Raw genomic sequence first — 20,353 nt, 5'->3', positions numbered from 1 at the left:
ATAAACCATTCACCATCGGAGCATGACCATAAAACATATCTCTCATATAAATAGAACAACCATTATTCTCGGATTTAAATGAGTAGCCATCTCGAATTAAACGAGATCCTGATACAATGTTCATGCTCAAAGCTGGCACTAAATAACAAATATTTAGGTTTAAAACTAATCCCGTAGGTAAATGTAGAGGTAGCGTGCCGACGACGATCACATCGACCTTGGAACCATTCCCGACGCGCATCGTCACCTCGTCCTTCGCGAGCCTCCGCTTATTCCGCAGCTCCTGCTTTGAGTTACAAATGTGAGCAACCGCACCGGTATCAAATACCCAGAAGCTACTATGAGTACTGGTAAGGTACACATCAATTACATGTATATCACATATACCTTTCGTGATGCCGGCCTTCTTGTCCGCTAAGTATTTGGGGCAGTTCCGCTTTCAGTGACCACTTCCCTTGCAATAAAAACACTCAGTCTCGGTCTTGGGTCCATTCTTTGGCTTCTTCCCGGCAGCTTGATTACAGGGCGCGGCAACTCCCTTGCTGTCCTTCTTGAAGTTCTTCTTACCCTTGCCTTTCTTGAACATAGTGGTTTTATTCACCATTAACACTTGATGTTCCTTTTTGACTTCTACCTCTGCTGATTTCGGCATTGCAAATACTTCAGGAATGGTCTTTTCCATCCCCTGCATATTGAAGTTCATCACAAAGCTCTTGTAGCTTGATGGAAGCGACTGAAGGATTCTGTCAATGACCGCGTCATCCGGGAGACTAACTCCCAGCTGAGTCAAGCGGTTATGCAATCCAGACATTTTGAGTATGTGCTCGCTGACAGAACTATTTTCCTCCATCTTACAGCTGAAGAACTTGTCGGAGACTTCATATCTCTTGACCCGGGCATGAGCTTGAAAAACCATTTTCATCTCTTCGAACATCTCATATGCTCCGTGTCTCTCAAAACGCTTTTGGAGCCCCGGTTCTAAGCTGTAAAGCATGCCGCACTGAACGAGGGAGTAATCATCAGCACGTGTCTGCCAAGCGTTCATAACGTCTTGGTTCTGTGGGACGGGTGCGTCACCTAGCGGTGCTTCTAGGACATAATCTTTCTTGGCAGCTATGAGGATGATCCTCAGGTTCCGGACCCAGTCCGTATAGTTGCTGCCATCGTCTTTCAGCTTGGTTTTCTCTAGCAACGCGTTGAAGTTGAGGACAGCGTGGGCCATTTGATCTACAAGACATATTGTAAAGATTTTAGACTAAGTTCATGATAATTAAGTTCATCTAATCAAATTATTAAATGAACTCCCACTCAGATAGACATCCCTCCAGTCATCTAAGTATAACATGATCCGATCATCACGTGAGACGGACTAGTCAACATCGGTGAACATCTTCATGTTGATCGTATCTTCTATACGACTCATGCTCGACCTTTCGGTCTTCTGTGTTTCGAGGCCATGTCTGTACATGCTAGGATCGTCAAGTCAACCTAAGTGTATTGCATGTGTAAATATGTCTTACACCCGTTGTATTCGAACGTTAGAATCTATCACACCCGATCATCACGTGGTGCTTCGAAACAATGAACCTTCGCAACGGTGCACAGTTAGGGGGAACACTTTCTTGAAATTATTACGAGGGATCATCTTATTTAAGCTACCGTCGTTCTAAGAAAATAAGATGTAAAACATGATAAACATCACATGCAATCAAATAGTGACATGATATGGCCAATATCATTTGCTCCTTTGATCTCCATCTTCGGGGCTCCATGATCATCGTTGTCACCGGCATGACACCATGATCTCCATCATCATGATCTCCATCATCGTGTCTTCTTGAAGTTGTCTCATCATCTATTACTTCTACTACAATGGCTAACGCTTTAGCAATAAAGTAAAGTAATTACATGACATTTATGTTGACACGCAGGTCATAAATAAATAAAGACAACTCCTATGGCTCCTGTCAGTTGTCGTACTCATCGACATGCAAGTCGTGATTCCTATTACAAGAACATGATCAATCTCATACATCACATATATCATTCATCATTCATCACAACCTTTGGCCATATCACATCACAAAACACTTGCTGCAAAAACAAGTTAGACGTCCTCTAATTGTTGTTGCAAGTTTTTTACGTGGCTGCTATAGGTTTCTAGCAAGAACGTTTCTTACCTACGCCAAAACCACAACGTGAATTGCCAATTTCTATTTACCCTTCATAAGGACCCTGTTCATCGAATCCGATCCGACTAAAGTGGGAGAGACAGACACCCGCCAGCCACCTTATGCAACTAGTAATGTCAGTCGGTGGAACCGGTCTCACGTAAGCATACGTGTAAGGTTGGTCCGGGCCACTTCATCCCACGATGCCGCCGAATCAAGATAAGACTAGTAACGGCAAGCAAATTGACAATATCGACGCCCACAACTACTTTGCGTTCTACTCATGCATAGTAACTACGCATAGACCTAGCTCATGATGCCACTGTTGGGGAACGTAGCAGAATTTTAAAATTTTCTACGCATCACCAAGATCAATCTATGGAGTCATCTAGCAACGAGGGAGAGAGGAGTGCATCTACATACCCTTGTAGATCACGAGCGGAAGCGTTCAAGAGAACGGGGTTGATGGAGTCGTACTCGACGTGATTCAAATCACCGATGACCTAGTGCCGAACGGACGACACCTCCGTGTTCAACACACGTACGGTTGGGAGACGTCTCCTCCTTCTTGATCCAGCAAGGGGGAAGGAGAGGTTGATGAAGATCCAGCAGCACGATGGCGTGGTGGTGGAAGCAACAGTGATCTCAGCAGGGCTTCGCCAAGCGCTGGGAGATGGAGGTGTGTCACGGGAGGGAGAGGGAGAGGCCAGGGGCTTGGGTGCGCAGCCCTCCCTCCCCCCACTATATATAGGGTGCCTAGGGGGGCGCCGGCCCTAGGAGATCCAATCTCCTAGGGGGGGCGGCAGCCAAGGGGGTGCCTTGCCCCCCAAGGCAAGGGTGGCGCCCCCACCCCTAGGGTTTCTAACCCTAGGCGCAGGGGGGGCCCAAGGGGGGGCGCACCAGCCCACTAGGGGCTGGTTCCCCTCCCACTTCAGCCCATGGGGCCCTCCGGGATAGGTGGCCCCACCCGGTGGACCCCCGGGACTCCTCGTGATGTCCGGGATCTCATCCGGGACTCCGAACAACTTTCGGGTTACCGTGTGCTAATATCTCTACAACCCTAGCGTCATCGAACCTTAAGTGTGTAGACCCTACGGGTTCGGGAGACATGCAGACATGACCGAGAAGCCTCTCCGGTTAATAACCAACAGCGGGATCTGGATACCCATGTTGGCTCCCACAAGCTCCACGATGATCTCATCGGATGAACCACGATGTCGAGGATTCAATCAATCCGTATACAATTCCCTTTGTCAATCGGTACGTTACTTGCCCGAGACTCGATCGTCGGTATCCCAATACCTTGTTCAGTCTCGTTACCGGCAAGTCACTTTACTCGTACCGTAATGCATGATCCCGTGATCAATCACTTGATCACTTTGAGCTCATTATGATGATGCATTACCGAGTGGGCCCAGAGATACCTCTCCGTCATACGGAGTGACAAATCCCAGTCTCGATTCGTGCCAACCCAACAGACACTTTCGGAGATACCTGTAATGTACCTTTATAGTCACCCAGTTACGTTGTGACGTTTGGCACACCCAAGGCACTCCTACAGTATCCGGGAGTTGCACAATATCATGGTCTAAGGAAATGATACTTGACATTCAGAAAAGCTACAGCAAACGAACTACACGATCTTTGAGCTAAGCTTAGGATTGGGTCTTGTCCATCACATCATTCTCCTAATGATGTGATCCCGTTATCAATGACATCTAATGTCCATAGTCAGGAAACCATGACTATCCTTTGATCAACGAGCTAGTCAACTAGAGGCTCACTAGGGACGTGTTGTGGTCTATGTATTCACACGTGTATTACGATTTCCGGATAACACAATTATAGCATGAACAATAGACAATTATCATGAACAAAGAAATATATAATAATAACCATTTTATTATTGCCTCTAGGGCATATTTCCAACAAATAGTACCACATCGAGGTGACCATCCTGGCAATGCACTGAGCACTCCACATTCCTGTGCTCGGGTGACCGAGGTCAAGGTGTCCATGGCGATCACAAAAAGGAGGGGTGGAAGCAGATCTCCCTGACGAAGCCCACATGCAGTGCATGAATTTCGCCCAAGCGGAGCCATTTACCACCACTCAATTACTAGCCATCGTGAGCAGTAGCAACCCAAGCTCTCCAGATCTTCGAGAATCCTTTAGCTCGTAGCACCTCAAATAGGAAGGGACACGAGTCCCTTGGCCTTCCACTTATGCAGCTTCCTCGCTAACTGCAGGACTAGCATGAAATTATCATGTATATTTCTCCCTTTTATGAACACCAATTGATTCACCATTATCAGATCTTTCACGTCGACTGTGTCTCATCGCGAGCAATTTAGCACATAGCTTCAGTATACTGTGTACCCAGCTAATCGGACGAAACTCACCGATCGTGCATGCATCCGACTTTTTTGAATGAGCATGATCAGGGCTTGATTTAATCTACCAAAACCGTGGCCGACATAGAGAAACAACTTATGAATCGCTGCCATGACACCTCCTTTAATGATCGCCCACACCTTCTAGTAGAACAAGCCAAAAAAACACGGGGCCAGGCGCACGTTCTGCCGGCATCTCCTTGATTACCGCCCAGACTTCCTCTTAAAACAAAATCAGGTCTTGGTCACTAAGATCCACTTGGGCAATGTTAAGGAATTCCAAATCTTTTTTTGACGAAAAAGAGCAGAGTTGCTGATTTCATTCATTAAGATAGATAGGAGGAAACACCCCTGGAGAAACAAATGATGATGTGCACAAAAGCATGAAATAACTCCTCGCCGTGTTTTTTTGAACCGCCATCAAGGCATTTTATTACTGAGTTGGCGGAACAACTTCTGATTGCACTTGGGCAATCAAGAAGGCAGGGATTACATCAAAAAAGGAGCTACAGCACTCCAAGCTCAGTGCTTCCTTTGCACATAGGTGAGCAGCAAAGTTCGCACTACGATTAGAAAACACTAAAGCAAATCCATGAAATTGTGAGAGCTGTGTCTTCATCTCTCTGAAGATATGTCCGGCCTCGGAGCGATCATGTCCCGCTTCCCATGTTGTTGCAATCATCTGACAATCTATCTCCAGGATCACCTTCCGGTAACCCTTTTCCAAAGCTATCTCTAGGATCACCTTCCGGTAACCCTTTTCCAAAGCCATGCACACGCAATCTCGACAGGCTAACGATTCAATGATGAATGGGTCTGTTATAGCTTCGTACTTTAGTTGCCTGTGCTGCGACAAATGTACCTGATTGATCCCTCGCGATCGCCCCAGTCCCCGCACACTTTTGTGCACATCCGATTGCACCGTCAGTGTTAACTTTGATCCAGACAGCGCCCGGAGGCTCCCACTTAGGCTGTGGTTTAGCGTGTAGCACCTCCACTGCCGGAATGTCCAGAGCTCTCACAAGCTCTTTTCTGTGCGGTTGATAGCCGATCTCCCTGTTTGTGTACTTGTTTCTGTTGTTCAAAATCGCCCACAAAACCGACACAGCCACCGTTGTATCCTTCTTACTCACGAAGTTGTGATCCAGTAAGTCTCTCGCCCATGCCACATGGTGTAACGTAGGAAGTTTTAACTCAAGAAAAAATCACTGGCTGCGTCCCAAAATAGCAGTGCATGATCGCAAACTATCAGCGCATGAAATAAGGATTCATTGCTTCCTCCGCACATTGGGCAAATTGCATCCGATCTGATATGACGCCTGTATTATTCCCCATGTGCTGGTAACACATCCTTCAGTACTCTCCACACAAAGACACGAATTTTTGGTTGTACTTGTAGTTTCCATAGAGCCTTCCATGTTTCCTCTCCACCATCAGGAGATGAAGTCTGAACTTGCAAATTGAACTTCTTGTCCATTGCCATTCTATAAGCAGATCGGACCATATACGACCCAGACTTCTCCCATGCCCAACCCCAAAAATCTGGGCATACAACTCTTGGTCGCGGCATGCTCAAGATTGCATCCGCGTCAGGGGCAATAATCATACTCCGAACCAAACTTGTGTTCCACTGCCCTGATTCATCAAGAAGATCAGCAACTATGTGTACTGGCTCATCAGATAGACGGCATATGGGTTTCATGGACACAGTTCCAGCTATCCACTTGTCATGCCATACTTCAGCCGTCCTTCCGTCGCCGACGCGCCTAATCAGGCCTTCCTTCAACATGCTTCTGCCAGCAATGATTCCTCTCCATGTAGGTGATGCACTCCTTGGGCAATTTGCACTCAAGAACTCACCATTAGGATAATACCTCCCTTTTAGTACATGTGCACACAAACTGACAGGCCTCTCCAATAGCCTCCATGCCTGCTTTGCCAACATGGCATCGTTAAAAATCTCTGAATTCCACCCCCCTCTAAATTTTGAGATGTACATTTTATCCCATGACTGCCAGTGCATTTCTCTTTTATCCAGTGATCCCCCCACCAGTACATGGACATCACTGTCATGACTTCTCTGCACACCCCCTTTTGTGAGCTTGAAACAGGTCATAGCGTAGGTTGGTAAAGCCTGAACCACTGTCTTAAGAAGGACTTCCTTTGCTACACATGAAAGTTTTTTGTCACACCAGCCTTGCACCCTACATCTTGAACACTCATGGATGTGCTCAAAGTGACGTTCTGTGAGCCTACCAGAGGGAGTTGGTAGCCCAAGATATTTTTCTGTGAGTGCTTCTCGCTGAATATGCATTTCGTACACCCACTCGAACAGAAGCTCCAGAATTCCCACTGAAAAAGATCGAGCTCTTCTGCTTATTTTCTCGCGGTCCCGAACCTTCACTATAAACACTCAGAATTTCAATCAGCCGAGTTGCACTCCTAACATCGGTCTTCATGAACACAAGACAATTGACTGCAAATAAAATATATGAGACCCACGGGGCCGTGAAGCCCACTTGAATTCCTCTGTCAATCCATCCCGCATCATAATTCTTGAGAAGACATGATAATCCTTCCCCACACAACAAGAACAAATACACTAGTAGAAAAGGGGGCTTTGGTCCAGGCCGGGTAAGCCCATTAGTCCCGGTTCAATCCAGAACCGGGACCAATGGGTGCATTTATCCCGGTTCGTGCGGCTAAGGCATTATTCCCGGTTCACCTGGGCCCTTTAGTCCCGGTTCGTGCCATGAACCGAGACTAGAGGGTGCGATGCCCATTGGTCCCGGTTGGTGCCACCAACCGGGACTAATGGCCTTTGAGGCATTAGTACCGGTTCATGGCACGAACCGGTACTAAAGGTCCCATTTTCAAACTCCCCCCCCCCCCCCCCCGTCCGTGGACCGCCTTTTCAGTTTTAGAAAAAACAAAAGAAAATGATGGAAATGTCAAAAAAATAAAAAAAAATAAGTTTCCCATGTGATATGTGGTCTAGTTGTTGGGAAAATTTACAAATATGAATTTCGACTTTATTTACAAAATCTCTCTGGAATTTGTAAAATGGGCATAACTTTTGCATACGAACTCGGATTAAAAAGTTTTTTATATGAAAAATCATCTACTCGAAAAGTTACATCCGATGGAAACTGCCTACGGCCTGTTTGCAAATTTGTAGAATCCTCAGATTCCAAAAGGAAAAAAAGTTATGCTCAAATTTCAGTTTTTTTTAATTTTCATTAAATCTAGTCAAACTATGGTCAAACTACTTATTCAAGAACTATTAGTGTTACTAAATAATTATTCAAGAATATTAGTGTTATTAAATAATTATTTCAGTTTTTTTGAATTTTGGTCAAATCTGGTCAAACTATGGTCAAACTGTGGTCAAACAATGGTCAAACTACTTATTCAAAAAATATTAGTGTTACTAAAAAATTATTGTTTTTAGAACAATAGTTTCAAACTCAAATAGTGAAATGTGTGACTTCATGCTCAAGCTAAACTCCTGAGGGTTAATATGATTGACATCTTACTATTGTTAGGAAAACAACGAGTGCAGACTTGGAAACAAGGGAGAATAGAACCCGGAAGTTAAGCGTGCTCAGGCTGGGGGAGTGGGAGGATGGGTGACCGTCCGGGAAGTTAGATGATTTGGAATGATGAGGGGTGATTAGAGATTAAATCGAGCAGTGATGAGGGATGATTAGAGATTAGAGGTTAAAATAATTCAGAAATTTAAAAATAAAAAAATTCAAAAAAACAATTTTTTTTAAAAAAAATCAAAAAATTTCCTTTAGTACCGGTTGGTCCCGGTTCAAGAACCGGGACTACAGGCCCTTATGAACCGGGACTACAGGCCCTTTTTCTACTAGTGATATGTGGATATGGGATCCCCTTGTGTAAACCCTCTTGTAGGTTTAAAAGAGAGAAGAAGCTCCCCATTCACCTTTACCTGAAAGCTGATTAAGGTAACACATTTCATAACTAGAGAAACCATACTTCTGCAAAACCAAGCTGTTGCATAACACCTTGTAAATATGGCCATTCGACTCGGTCATAAGCTTTCATCATATCGATTTTAACTGCATACCATCCATGTTTACCCTTCTTTCGCTTCATAGAGTGGGTGCACTCATAAGCTGTGAGTACATTGTCTGTGATCAGTCTCCCAGGTACAAATGCACTGTGTTCTTCTGCTATAATCTCATCAAGGATCTCACGAAGGCGGTTAACCAAAACTTTAGAACATAATTTGTAAATGACGTTGCATAAGGAGATCGGCCTATACCGGGTAGTATTCCTTGGATGTTTCACTTACGGTATAAGAACTATTGCCGTTTTGTTGATCATTTCCGGCATATGATCATCATGTAGAAACCCGAGCACCGCCTGGGTTACATCCTCCTTAATGAGGTCCCAATGTCGCTGATAAAAGCTGGCATTAAATCCATCCACCCCCGGCGCCTTTGATGCTTTCATGGAGAAAAGTGCTGCACACACTTCCTCTGCTGTAAACGGCCTTAAAAGCATTTCGTTCATCTGGTCTGTAACCATTACTGGAACGTGATGTAAAACTGCCTCAATATCCAGCTCCTCCTGTGCTCTGTACAGGTTGGTATAGAAACCTTGAATTTCTGCCACAATTTCCTTCTTACTCTCGCGAAGAACACCTGCACCATCTTCAAGTGAGAGTGAGACAATGTGATTCTGGCTCTTCCTAGCAGCTGCTTTCGCGTGGAAGAATCCGGTGTTGCGATCACCCGTGTGTAACCAGTCCACCCTAGATCTTTGTGTTGCCATTACCTCTTCCCCGTATTGATCCGTAATGGTGTCACCCCCATGGGTAATTGCCGGTATGTTTTTTTTCCCATTGGCAATAAAGATTGAAAAGCTTCGTAGTAGCATCTCTGTCTCTCAGCCATCTTATACATGAGCATTGTCTCACGATCATATGCTCAAGCGATGCAAGACCCAGCACTAGCTGCTTCGACGTGCGTCTCAACCACCTCCCCTCCGCCGAGAGAGATCTCCAATCCTGCGCACAATTGAGGCACAAAATCACATAATTTGCGACGGTGATCTGCAGCTTCACATTCCCACTGCTCTTTTGTCCCCAAGCCGTGAGATAACATGCTGTGTTTCTCAACAGCAAATATAAGCGCTTGAATGGGTCAGTAATGGCAGTGTCGCAGGCCCACACCTCCTTGACCGCCTCCTCAAAACCCTTAAGTTTTGCCCAGGAAATCTCAAACCTGAGGCGGCGCCTTGGTTGAATGTGCTCACTCAGCGTCAAATGAAGCGGACAATGATCAGAGTACGCCGTGGATAGCACCTGAAGGAAACAGTTCGGATGCTCCAATTCCCAATCCACTGAGACAAAAACTCTGTCAATCTTGGTAAGCGTGGGTGATTCCTGCTCGTTACTCCACGTAAACATGTGGCTGTGCCCATGCAAGTACAGATCTTTGAGGCCATTAACATCAATGAACTGCTTGAATCTTCCCATCAGTCCAGGTTAGCATTATTCTTGTCAGATGCCTGTAGAATCAGGTTAAATTCCCCTAACACCAACCGTAGGCCAGGGCAATGCTGGCGGTGAGCTGAGATCTGCTCCTGATCCTCTTGTGGTCTATAAACCACCGAAAGCCACCAAGGCGCACCCACGGATGGCCAAACATAGCCCGTGATGAAGTTTGTATCATTCACAAAGTTAGAAATCTGTAGCATGGAGGAATTCCAGGCGATAACGACCCCTCCCTTAGTCTTGCACACAGGAAGGTAAGAAAAACCGTCGTAAGACGACCCAAACATTCCATAATAGTGTACTGGTCGATCACAGCCAGTTTAGTCTCATTGATACAGAAAATTGCAGCATGTAATGAGTCAGCAAACTCCCTAAGCGCCTTACTCTTTGCTGGACTATTAGGCCCCCTATCATTGCAGCAAACAATCTCTAGGTTAAGGCCTGACATAATGGAGAGCACATCTCCATTGCACGCCAGCATCCAACAGCCTATGCTGACACTGCCAGTGTTACATCTCCATCCACTCCCAGATCGATGGAGATGGCTTTCCCAAAGATGGAAAGTGAACAGTTTGATCACTTTTGTTACGAAGTGATGTTAATAAAAACGACATTCCTTTTACATATTAGAAAAATAAGCAATATTAATTGCTTACGCCCCATCGTCCCCTGTGATCGTTGTATCTTTGCAACGAGTGAGATTATATAACAATGTTTGCATGCTTCCAAACTGTATGGAAGCACCTTTCTTGAGTTTTCTTGTCATTGCTAATTTCTGCATTGAAACCAATGGGAAGACCCAAAGTTTTGAAGTTTTGGCTATGGCATACGAGTCTACTCTTCTTAGCTGCATTTCGCATTTATGACTTTGTACCGAGTTCCGTCACTCCGGTAAAAAGAAGAGAACTGTTTGATCATCTCCTCCAGTCCTTTTAACAATTATCAACTTCTATGTAGCGCTATGTTCACTAAATTTTGGTAGAATTACCATTGGGCCTTTGTCTGCTGTTCTGTGACTCAGTTTAATGCGTTTATACTTCAGTAAAAATAAGTAATATGTTTGATCATGTACATAAATAACATAATAGTAAATGTATGCACATCTAGTACTTACATAAATAACATGACAGTAAATGTATACACATCTACTACTTACATAAATAACATGACAGTAAATGTATGCACATCTAGTACTGTAAGGTGGTGCTATGCCACTACATTTTGGCAGACGTCCGTTTGAGAACAGTTAATATCTGATGTTTCAAGTTCATATCACCAGTTGTGTGTTTGTTAGCACTACCAATTGCAAGGATGAGAAAGATTCGAATTCTATAATATCTCACAAGATGAAGTTACTTCATTGCTGGAAAATGAGTGGCATGGGCTTTAGATTTATAGTACTTGAAAGTTGAAAATATACTATTGGATGCTTAATGTTGATATGACAATTTTCTTTTGTGAAGGTGTCCCGAGAATTTGGCAAGGAGCTACAGTGCCCATTCCGCTGATGGTTGTGAGTTATCTCAACAGATACAAGTTTTCAGAGGAAAAGGAGTCTTTGCAGATTTGCTTCTTCTACTATTAGTACATCCTAGCCATGGGAACTTTTGTAGACTTGCTTATTTCTGATATTACTAGACTGTAATCATCAATAGCCGTGAAGTTTGTTGGGTTATTATGGATCTGGTGGTGATGTTCGATGCTGCTCCGGGCTACTTGCTTACAAGTTTGCACTGGAGTATTTGTGTATACATGATGGTAGAATTTGTGCCCTGTTTGTAATACCCTGTTGGAAGAAAATGCTTCCATTTCATGAGACATTAATCTGGTGATGAATTGGTATGACTGCCGTCGGTTTGCATTCTTATGTTGTATGCATGGTAGTAACGTTCTGCAAGTGGGCTATGTATGCGTTCCATTTCGAGTATCCTCGTGGTTATGTTTATCAGGAGTGGTTATCTACTGCCTTCGTGGTCGTTGGGTCCTCTGTTAGAATGTTAACTCTACCTGGTGGTATGCTTGTATTGTCGTTTTCACCCTCATATTTGCTGCTGAACTTCGTCAGCATTTTGAACATTATGATGATTAATGCTATGACCAGGGATACGAATTCGCAATCAGTGTTAGATATTTGGTAAATAAATTTGAATTGAATATCTATGTTACAAAGACGAGCTGAACCATTAAGAGGCCGCACTAGACCGGTTTGTTCATCAATTTGTTATTCTGAATTTGACAACAAAATGCATGTATAAATTGAAGAAGCCCGCTAACTTTGATTGTGTTGTGTTTTATGTTGAATAAGTGAAGACAATTTTTTCTCACAAATCTTAATGTAAGAAAGAATTAGCCTAAAAAGCAACGGTCGAGAAATAGCTTAGACATTTTTATCCAATTTTTTGTTTACAAGATTCGCTAACCGTGAAAAAAAAGACATGTGCCCTTTTTCTTTCATTTTTACTAAAATCCAGTCGACTGAATTTCCATTTCGATCTCGGTAGAATTCTCGATCCTTGAATCTCGTCGGCAATCGCAACATGGGCTGTCTGTCGTGGATGAGGTGTCTGCTTGCCTTTGTTTTGTGTTGTTGAAAACTGTCACATACTTTACCCAATTTTTTTTGTCGACGGTAATATCTGAAGACACTTCTTAGATGTGCACGATGGATTGTGGTCCATAGCGTCATTTTTTCACGACATTGAACTGCAACTGTATTTTTTTTATCTAGTTATTGGGTGTGTTTTCCATTTCAAACAGGTTATTCATCAAAATCTATTTCCAGACGGAAGGATATATCATGACTTTCAGTTGCTTTTGACAATATTGTCTTTTCCTTTGAAGCCGGTTCTTCATGAAAATCTACCTAATTGTGCAATCATAATAGTTTGACACCAGTTTTGATACTTTCGAAGATCCCGATTGGGACTCAACTCTTATTATTATGTTTGGAAAAAAAAACAGTACTCCCTCCGATCCATATTAATTAACGCAAGACTAGCGCCACTTAATATGGGTCGGAGAGAGTAATAAATTTAAACATTTCGCCATATCTTTTTCTTCTTTGCACGGAGGGATTAACTGCCCTACTTTCCTGGGCTGAAAATGACGGGGACCTCGTGGGGGTCAAAGTTTGTCGTGATGCACCAGCAGTGTCAAAAAATTTTGTTTGCAGATGATTCACTCATTCTAATGAAGGCCAATGCTACCAGAAGTGGACATATGCTATGATTCTTTCCCTTCAGAGGCATTGGCTGTCAGATTTGGCTTGAATCTAGCCAGAACCATTGAATGCAGTAAGATCGTGATCAACTTAGATAGCATGGAGGTTACAGAAGCTTTTTTTTTTAAAAGGCTTTCGCCCCGCTTTATATATAAAGCAATGATCAACAGCATCCGATACAAGAGCACACCCACGCACACACGCACCCAAGGCAGGATACATAAGCGCTGAGCGCAACAACAGCAACCCAAGCACTACATTGAGAGGTGAAGCCGCATATGACGAACCGTGGGCTCCGAGGCGGCACCTTCAGGAAGGGAACGACACTAGGGCGCCGCCACCGTCCGATCCGAGGATCAGAGTTTCTCCTAGAGCACCACGATGGGCAATGAGAGCCGCGAAGACGCCTTCAAGAAGGAAACGAGTTTTGCCGCCGCTGGTCCGTCCAAAGATAAAGCAGGTTTTCACCCCGGACACCACTCACCACCACCGAACGCCACACCCCGGCTACCACGCCGCCCACACGGCCGTGGCGACCGGACATCACCAAGCCATGGGCTCTGCCCACGAGCACCGCGGAACCACCACCAGGGCTGCCGCCCCGGCATCCAAGACCTTGACACCACCTCACCCGAGATCCGCCGCTACCCCAACCAAAGCACATGGACGGCCCCCAGTGCCGAGACCCAATAGGCCGGCCAAACTTGGCCTTCATCGACCCGTTCTGCGACACCAGGCGCGAGACGAGCTCGGTCCTGCTGGCGGGCGCGAGACGAGCATGGTCCTGCCGCCGGGCACGAGACGAGCTCGGTCCTGCTGTCGGGCGCGAGACGAGGTCAGTCCTGCTGCCGGGCGCGAGACGATCTCGGTCTTGCTGCCAGGTGCGAGACGGGTGATGGACCGCAGCGGGGGAGGGCCAGCCCTTTGACGAAGATAGCGGCCGGACATCGCGAAGATGGCTCGAAGGTCAAATCAGGCCGCCTACAAACGAACGGACGCCAGAAATCCAGCCGCCATCGCCGCAGGCAACCCGCCGAGCCGCCGTGGTGCCGGCGCGACGAATGGAAGCCTCCACCAGAGGGCTGAGCCGCCTCGCCGCCACCGCCCACAGCCAGAGCAGCAGCCACGCCGGGCCAGTGCCCCAACCCGCGCCGCCCACCGGAAATCGCCAGATCCGACCGGCACACACCGCCACCACCGCCACCAAGCCGCTATTGCGCCGGTCTCCTCGCTGTCAGCAGCCGCCACCCGACGCCCAGGGCCGCCGGGCCGCGCCGTCGGCAGCCCTCGTCGCAGGAGCCCCGTCACGCCAGATCCGCCGCCACAGCTGGGCCCCGCGCGACCACCACCAGTCGCGCCGTCGGCCACGCGGCCCCCACCCAGCACCACAGCACGCCAGGCGACGCCGCGCCGTGCCCCCAGCCGAAGAGAAGGGCCCGCGCCACTCTGTACGTGGGGGAACCAGAAGACCCCGCCGCCGCAGGCCCGGGCGAGCTTTACCCGGCCAGGCCCTCTGGCGGCGCGGGGGGGGGGGGGGGGGGGGGGGGAGGGAGGAGGAGGGAGAACTCGGGGGCGGCCGTGCCGGAAGCCCTCCCCGCCGCCGCGCGGGGGCGGCGGGGGAAGGGCTAGGTCGGGAGGGGAAGGGGCATGTTTTTAACTCCTCTTCGGTGGCAAGTGCAATTATTGACGATTGCTATTTCATGTCGTCAGATTTTAATCATGTAATTTATGATCATTGTAACATAGAGAGAGTAATAAAGTAGCTCGCGAACTTGCTAGGATAGTTAATTTTTCTCCTCCTATCTGAATGAATTCGGCATTGGATGTACTTCTTCCATCCATTACTTGTAAAGGATGCCACTATTTTGCTAAGTGAATAAAGGAGGAGAAGTTCTGTCAAAAAAATAAATTCAGTAGTTCTTATAAAAAAATGAAATTCTGTAATTGTGCAGGATCGAATCGGGCACTCACTATTTCCACGTACCCGGTTAGAACCCGAATGCGCTAGTCGAGAGGAAGTGGGTCAGATCTGAACCCGGAAGGCAAGAGGGACAGCTTGCCGCAAAACCCACTCCCGTGTTCCTCGCTAATCCCCATTTCCCACAAACCCCCGTCCCCTCGCCGCCTCCTCCCACGGCGAGAAGCTTCCAGGAGCTAGGGTTTCCCGTACCGATCGATGGCCGTCGCCGACGCGGTGCTGCCCTCGCCGCCGCTCCCGCCCCCGCCCCCGCCCCCGCCGGCGAGGATCGTCGTCGTGGTGCTGGCGCTCGTGCACTTGGCCCTCGCCCCGATGCTGGCGCTGGGGCGCGCCCTCTGCGTCGCGGCGGGAGCCCTCCCCTACCTGGGCTTCGGGGTCGCGTGGGTCATCTCCGCGGCCACGGCTGGACAGGTCGTGGCGAGCCGCGCCTGGGGCGAGAGCTCCGCCCAATTCGTGTTCCTGCAGGCCATCATGTACTGGGGCCTCAAGGTCCTCATCTACAGTATCCTTGTGCTGGTCGCGCTTCTCGTCTTGTTGATGTGCGTGGCCTACGTGATTGCAGTTGTATCTGGATCCACTTCGGCATTCAAGAAGGTATCGCGCAAATTGACTCCCTGTGATCTTTATTCCGGTCGAATTACAGTAGTACATAGGCCAGTGTTATCATTATGTTCTAATTAAGTTGCCATATATATTATGTTAGTAATTAATTTCGTAGTTCAGGTTGTCCTGATGAGTAGTATTAGTAGTTTATTGTGCAAATTGACTCCCTGTGATCTTTATTGTGGTTGAATTGCAGCAGAAATGCAGTACATATGCTAGTGGATGAGCCCATTGTTAGCATTATGTTCTAACTAAGTTTCAATATACAGTTCAGGTTGTCCTGATCAGTGGTACTACTAATTTTTTCCATGTGTGTTCATGTTCATCACTTCATTTGCATCCTTCCATTTCCGAACCATTCCATACATACTCATGCTCATCCCTGTGGTTTTGTTGAAATTGCTGTCCTCAGAGCGCATCAGGAGCATTCACGCGGGAGTCGGTTGCAGACATGTTTAGGCTTCCGCGCACCGCGGTGCTTGGATATGTTGCGGATGTGGCCTTCTTCCTTCTAATGGTCGCTGGTCTTCTGGTGGCGATGCTGTCGCCGCACGTGGAGGGTTCGATATCTCAGGGTGAAATGGTCGCCTCCGTAATCATAGATGTGGCACTATTTGGTATGCACGCGACAGCTTGCTTTGTTATCATCCCAGCGCTCGTTCTTAGTGTGTGGAGGGGTGGCCAGGCGGACAGGAAAGCGCCATCGCAGTTTTGTTGAGGTATACTACTCCCTTTGCTTTGCCCCCTGTATCTGTGAGCCATATGGTCTTTTCAATTATAATCTGCATATTTTGTGTATCCTCCTCATAGAATGAAAACAGTCCTCCGGTGTTGTTGATTACTGCCTACTGCTGTTGATATTTGTTATTATGATGGAGCATCGTTGCATATCAAACCAATGAGGTTTTTGCTATTTCCTCTGGTCATTGCATAGTAAATTGGGATTGGCATCATTCTTAAATCGTGCAAGTAGCCAACTGATGCAGTTCTACCGTATGCTTTTGTTAGGAAGTGATGATAGCAAAAACGATCAGTTCTATGTATTAGAAAAAAAGCAAATCAAATTGCTTACGCTCCATCACTCACTGTGATCGTTGTATCTTTGCAGTGAGTGTGATTATAACAATGTTTGCATGCTTCCAAACTGTCTGCAAGCACCTTTCTTGAGTTTTCTTGTCATTACTAATTTCTCCATCGAAACCGATGGGAAGGCCCAAAGTTTTGAAGTTTTAGCTATGACATACGAGTCTACTCTTCTTAGCTGCATTTGGCATTTATTACTTTATACCATGTTCCGTCACTCTGGTAAAAAGGAGTGAACTGTTTGATCTTGTAAATAAATAACATGACGGTAAAATGGCACACCTCTAGTCCTTTTAATAATTATCAATTTTTATGTGGCGCTATGCCCACTACATTTTGGTAGAATTGCCATTGTGCCTTTGTCCACTGTTCTGTGACTCACTTTAATGCTTTTATACTCCAGTAAAAAGAAGTAAACTGTTTGATCATGTAATAAATAAATAACATGACAGTAAATGGATGCACATCTAGTACTTTATGGTGGTGCTATGCCACTACATTTTGGTAGATGCCCCTTTGAGAACAGTTAATATCTGATGTTGCAAGTTCATATCATCAGTTGTGTGTTTGTTAGCACTACGAATTGAATGGACGAGAAAGATTCAAATTCTGTAATATCTCACAAGATAGAAGTTACTTCATTGCTGGAAAATGAATGACATGGTCTTTAGATTTACAGTACTTGAAGTTACATTGTTGGATGGTTAATGTTGATATGACAATGTTCTTTTATGTGGTAATCTGATGAAATCTTGGGTTGGGTTATTGGCAGACGAAGCTAAGAAGAGAAGATATCCGGGGATTTTGGCAAGGCCTAATCGTCATTCCACTGATGGTTGTGAGTGATTCCAACAGATACAAGTTTTCAGAGGAAAAAGAGAGTTTATGCAGACTTTCTTCGTCCATTAGTAGTCATCCTAATCGGCATTACCATGGAAACTTTTTTAGACTTGCTTATTTGTGCTATTACTAGATCATAATCATCAATAGCTAGCCGTGAAGTTTGGTGGATCATTATGGGTCTGGTGACGATGTTCGATACTACTCCTCCGGGTACTTGCTTACAAGTTTGCACTAGAGTATTGTGTATGTATGATGGTGGAATTCGTTTGTGGTCTCTTTGTGATACCCTATTGGAAGAAAACACGTACATGTGACATTAATCTCGTGAATTCACTGCGGTCGATTTGGATTCTTATATGTTGTATGCACGGTAGTAACGTTTTGCAAGTGCCAATTGGGTTATGTATGCGTTGCCATTTCGACAAGAGTATTGCAGTTTCCATCCTCGTGTTGGCTGCTGAACTTCGTCACATTTTTTTTAACATTATGATGATCAATGGTACCACCAGAGATACAGATTTGCAACCGTGTCCAATATTGAGTACTCCTAAAGTTTGCATCGAATATATGTTCAGGTATGTTACAGGGACGAGTCTAAAGTTTTAGGTTTGATGGTGGTCTTGGTAACATCGGCAGCAGTCTGCCGAGAGGAAACGGGGCTCTTCCGTAGAGCCTCCGCCACGGTGGTCGAAAGATTGATGTCACCCGAGTGTTTGGAGGCAGCGGCGATCAGTGAGGCCTTCTCCCTGTCGAGTGATCGAAATGCAACACATGCGGTGATAGTCTTGGACCACCACGAGTTAATCAAGAAGCCGAACAATCACAACAGATTCACGAGCTATGGTGCCATCTTGAAGGAGATAGAGAACAAGAAGAAGAAATTGTGTATGGTCAGCTTCAGACGACCATGAACAACGAGAGTAAGGGGATGTTTGGTTGACGACCTGCGTAGCTTGCCTGACAAAAATGGCTGCCTGAGAGGAGCCGGAGGCATCAATGATTTTTGCCAGTCAGGCATGCTCGCATTGTAGTTGTTTGGTTCATGACTTCAGCCTGAGAAACGCAGTACAATAAATTATGTTGGTAGACCAATAGAAGGATATGATAGACATGGATTTAGTATATTATTTCATGTTTAGCCTGAGTCAGACTTAGGGATTTGGTGGCCTGAGCCAGGCTAAGAGCATCTCCAATAAAATATGTTAATTAGATGTAAAACAGGAGATGTTTACATTTAAAAAGAGACAACTCCAATAGATAATATATATTGGAGATGCAAAAGAGCGACTTTAATAGGTGATGCAAACCGGAGACGTAAAAGCCGGCCGCCTGTGTACAGCCTATGTACAGTCGCATTTGCACATTCAGATCACAATAAATTTTCATAATTCTACCAACGAAAGTGTATCATCAATCAAAGTTTGAAATCCTACAACCAAAAGTGCATCGTCTCAAATAGAGCTCTTGGTCCAAAAAATTAAAATGCACATGAACATCACTCAATTTTCGACCTCTTGTCACTAGTAACATTGTGGATGGTGGTATGATCATCATCATCAATGGCTTCTTTATCGATGTTTTCATCGTTACCGCGAACTCCACCGGAAGCACCTTCATTGCCACCTCCCATGTCGCTCATGTTTCCGCCGAAGCCATCTCCCATGCCGCTCATGTTGCCGCCGAAGCCACCTCCCGTGCCGCTCATATTGCCATCAAAGCCACCTCCCATGCCGACCATGTTGCCACTAAAGCCACCACCCATGCCACCGAAGTCACCATCCATGTTGCCACCAAAGCCACCTCCCATGTTTTCATCAAATCCACCATTCATGGCACCTCCCATCATGTTCATGTAACCGCCCATTCCACCTCCCATTCGGCCGCCCATGGCACCTCCCATTCCTCCCACTCCTCCCATCATCATGCTTCTCATGAGCATTTGCTTCTTCATGAGCATTTCATCGCGACAAAGTTCGACATACGCCTTTGTCGTGGGATCAAGAGTAGATGTGTTCATGAACATAAACTTGAGCGTCTTCTCCTCGACCATCTTCATCTCCTCGGCCCCCGCCTCTCTCTCCTCTAGTTCAACCTTTCTCTCCTCGGCTGCCGCCAACCTCTCCTCAGTCGCCACCCTCATCTCCTCGGCCGCTGCCCTCCACCGCTCGGCTTCACCCCTCTCCTCCATTTCTTTGAGCTTCAACAATTTTTTTCTTCGGCATACTCTTTCCTCGCCATGACAATGGCATCAAATCCTTCCTTGAGATCATTGCCTCCGTCCTTGGATCCCTTCACTTTCTTAGTTCCATCGGGCATATATGATTTAGTCGCTAAGTGAGGAGTTGGGCTCCTTCTCTCCTCACCCAGGCCATATTCTTCGTCTTCCACCACCACACTCTTCTTCTTCGAAGCATCAAAAACTTCTCTAGTTTTCCACTTCTCCTCATCTTGAGCTCTTTGAAGCAATGATGGAAAGTGAAAGCTCTTCCTTTCTTCTTCCTCTTCTCTCCTTTGTTGTTCCTCTCTCTAAATAAT

At 46.0% G+C, this 20,353-nt stretch overlaps 2 protein-coding genes and 1 pseudogene across 2 annotated transcripts; 2 read left to right on the top strand and 1 right to left on the bottom strand.

Moving 5' to 3' along the window:
- The first annotated feature begins 14,339 nt into the window (after positions 1 to 14,339).
- Positions 14,340 to 15,074, top strand: LOC147983912 (uncharacterized; annotated as a pseudogene).
- Positions 15,075 to 15,360: 286 nt separating this feature from the next.
- Positions 15,361 to 18,161, top strand: LOC125541035 (uncharacterized). The gene is made up of 3 exons (XM_048704530.2): positions 15,361 to 15,883; positions 16,305 to 16,611; positions 17,748 to 18,161. Exons 1-2 carry the CDS (start codon positions 15,488 to 15,490, stop codon positions 16,608 to 16,610), a joined length of 702 nt encoding a protein of 233 aa, XP_048560487.2. The 5' UTR covers positions 15,361 to 15,487; the 3' UTR covers position 16,611; positions 17,748 to 18,161.
- A 1,039-nt stretch (positions 18,162 to 19,200) lies between these two features.
- Positions 19,201 to 20,018, bottom strand: LOC147983911 (uncharacterized). Its single transcript, XM_087539629.1, has 2 exons — positions 19,376 to 20,018; positions 19,201 to 19,241 (listed from the first exon to the last, which is right to left on the bottom strand). The coding sequence occupies exons 1-2, from the start codon at positions 20,004 to 20,006 to the stop codon at positions 19,201 to 19,203; spliced, it is 672 nt and encodes a 223-aa protein (XP_087395755.1). The 5' UTR covers positions 20,007 to 20,018.
- Positions 20,019 to 20,353: the final 335 nt, after the last annotated feature.

This window comes from Triticum urartu, chromosome 2A (assembly GCF_056163025.1).
Source record: "Triticum urartu cultivar PI428250 chromosome 2A, HENAU_Tu73, whole genome shotgun sequence".
In the NCBI taxonomy this organism is placed as follows: domain Eukaryota; kingdom Viridiplantae; phylum Streptophyta; class Magnoliopsida; order Poales; family Poaceae; genus Triticum; species Triticum urartu.
The sequence above is the reverse complement of the archived record's forward strand: the minus strand, read 5'-3'. Positions and strand labels throughout refer to the sequence as shown.